General features: G+C 33.1%; 1 protein-coding gene across 1 annotated transcript; it reads right to left on the bottom strand.

The window, feature by feature from the left end:
• On the bottom strand, positions 527 to 2,082 carry LOC18589212. The gene is made up of 2 exons (XM_007014080.2): positions 2,004 to 2,082; positions 527 to 1,086 (listed from the first exon to the last, which is right to left on the bottom strand). Exon 2 carries the CDS (start codon positions 1,073 to 1,075, stop codon positions 665 to 667), a length of 411 nt encoding a protein of 136 aa, XP_007014142.2. The 5' UTR covers positions 1,076 to 1,086; positions 2,004 to 2,082; the 3' UTR covers positions 527 to 664.

Raw genomic sequence — 2,742 nt, 5'->3', positions numbered from 1 at the left:
TATTTTTCCTTTCTCTTTTTTCCATCTTCTCTTTCTTCTCTCCACCCAGTTGCTGGTGACAGAAACCACCTCCAAAGCTCTAATGGTAAATTTTGGAATTATTTTACCTACCAAAGACGCAATTAGTTCATTACCACCCAAGTTATTGATTGCATAAGAAACGTCCTTGACATTAAATGGCCTCCCATTAAAGAATAAAAATTTCTAAAAACGGTAAAACGTTAATTTTCTTTTCCTACATAGCCGAATTATCATATATTTTCTGTTTGTTTTTTAGGATACTGGGAATAACACAAGTAATCGAACGTAATGATTGCTAATATTTTTGCAGGAGCATTTCCAATGGCTTTAAGAGCCAACAAAGATTTAACCAGCTTTCAGAGCCACTCAATGGGGCCGCAGCCACCAACACTGCACATCATTATATTCTTGGCACAATCTACTACTCGTCCAGAGTAGAACCTTTTCTACCAAGCACTCTTAAAACCATAATACCATGTCTACTACTCTTTAAACACCAGGAAAATACCAAAAGTACTTGAAAGCATCGATCGGGAATGAAAAAGTTCATAGGTAACACTACACTTACGAAGAGAACATAAAAGCATACCAGACTCCATGGAACTACTAAGACTTTTAGAGACCAAACATCAAGATAATACTACTACTTCAGATACTTGTTGTTCCATCCACCACTGTTGTTGCCCTTGTTGCTGCTGCTGTTTCCACTATACTTGACATTTCGAAACCTCTCCTCCACCTGATACTCAGTATAGCCACTTTTGTCCCCAACCTTGTAGGTAGAAGTGGTCTTGTACTCATCCTTGTAACCAACTCTCCCCGTTGATCTCTCCTTGAAAGTCTCTCCAGTGGATACAACTTCCTTGTTTGTTGCACGAGTATAGCTACCAGTTTGCTTGTCCACATAGCTTGTCTTTGAAGTAGTTTGATTGCAGCTGGACTGCCCTCCTTGCTGTGACTGATAATTATAGCTAGAGGTCTGCTTGCCACCATAGTCCTTAGGCACAACAACACCACAATATGCATATTTCATACCATTTGAATTATCCGCCATTTTGAAATATCCTAAGGCATTTAACACAACAGGATCAACGAGTAAAAAAATTGGGTTTAGACCATCTGGAATGATATGAATCAATACCAAATTCAAAACTACACGTGCTCATTTCATTTTTCCAATCATAGTTGGCTACGAAAGAGGAAAAATGGTTCATTTTCTTGATGAATGAAAGGAAAAAATGGGTAATTATGTTTAAAGTGTGTTAATTCGGATAAGGTCAAAAATTGATGCTACTCTACTTTCAAACGCATACTCTATGGTTCAATCACATTGTTGACGTGCAACAATGCATTTATGTAAAATGTGCTTTCATATAAACAAATGACATAGAATTAAGAGTTACAAAATAACAATAAAATCGAAAATGACGGAAAAAAATAAAAACAGATTCATATCCCAAAGAAAATTAGCAATAAAATAAGGGCCAGTAATCATTATTCACTAAAATCGGCAATAAAATTATTCCAAAGAAGAAGAAAATAAAATCCTGACGTAATGTCATACAGAAAATCATAACCAAAAGTAAAATAAAATAAAAAGAACGCCCACAACAAAACCCCAAAAGACTTGATCCTGACACTAAAAACTACACACAGATTATGATAATCTAGCTTCTTAACAAAGAAGCGATAATACTATTGCGCGAGCTGTAGATATTGGGTCTTCTTGGGTCCCAAGGAATAATAGAAACTTTACTCCCTTTCGTTTTTCTTTTTCTTTTTCTCTTTATTCTGAAGGGAGATTCAAACCCAAACCAAAGTCTACGTATCAAACCCATCAGAGAAACAAAAGCAAGAGAGAGAACCTATAATCTAATACAAAACATAGAAATGTACAAGTACAGATTTGAAGCGTTTAACAATATGCAGTTATATGAACCCAAAATGAAAAAATATAAAAAAGGGTTTTCAGCCGATCTTACCTTGGCTTGGAAGAGAGAGTCGTGGGTAGAGAGGGTGGAAGGGTTTGATAGGGGTTTTATAGGCAAATGAAAAGCCTATGAAAATGAAAAGTTACTGTGAAGAAGACTGAGTCGTTTTTTCTTCTGTATCATCATTTACTGCCTTTGATTTGACGTGATAATTTTTACTCTTCTTTTTCATTTTTACCGGAAGCTTTTTTTTTTTCTAATTTCTTTTTGAAATATTAATTAAAACTTAATGCATTGTTTTCATGCTTAACGACGAATTTTTTATGATTAAAAATAGTATTGTGGAGTTTTGGTAAGAAATATTCTTTATTTAATATATTATTTATATGAGTTTAAAACAGAATGCATTAATTATGAAATTGTTGTGTGAATATCACTAAACAGTAATCAATAACTGATATAAATAAGATTTTTTAACATAATACAAGATATTAGCTAAAGTTATTATTTAATAATAGAAGAACACTCTATTCAGTCTAACCTAATCATACTATTATTTATAAAAATTATAAGTAATGTAAAATTTTTAATGAATTCATGTTCAGAATTTTTGAAAAGCTATGTTGTAACTTGATTTTTTTCAACAAATCACAATTCCTTCCTAGGTAAAGCATTGAAAACTATTGACTTCTCTTTCTAGACTTAAAACGATTATCACATAGCAATAAATAGGATATTGGATTTTCAAATCAATAATTAGAATCAAATTGCAATCTCTAATCTCGGCTAC

The sequence above is a fragment of the Theobroma cacao genome, chromosome 9 (assembly GCF_000208745.1).
Source record: "Theobroma cacao cultivar B97-61/B2 chromosome 9, Criollo_cocoa_genome_V2, whole genome shotgun sequence".
NCBI lineage: Eukaryota > Viridiplantae > Streptophyta > Magnoliopsida > Malvales > Malvaceae > Theobroma > Theobroma cacao.
Note: the sequence above shows the minus strand (reverse complement) of the source record. Positions and strands in the feature narration are given on the sequence as shown.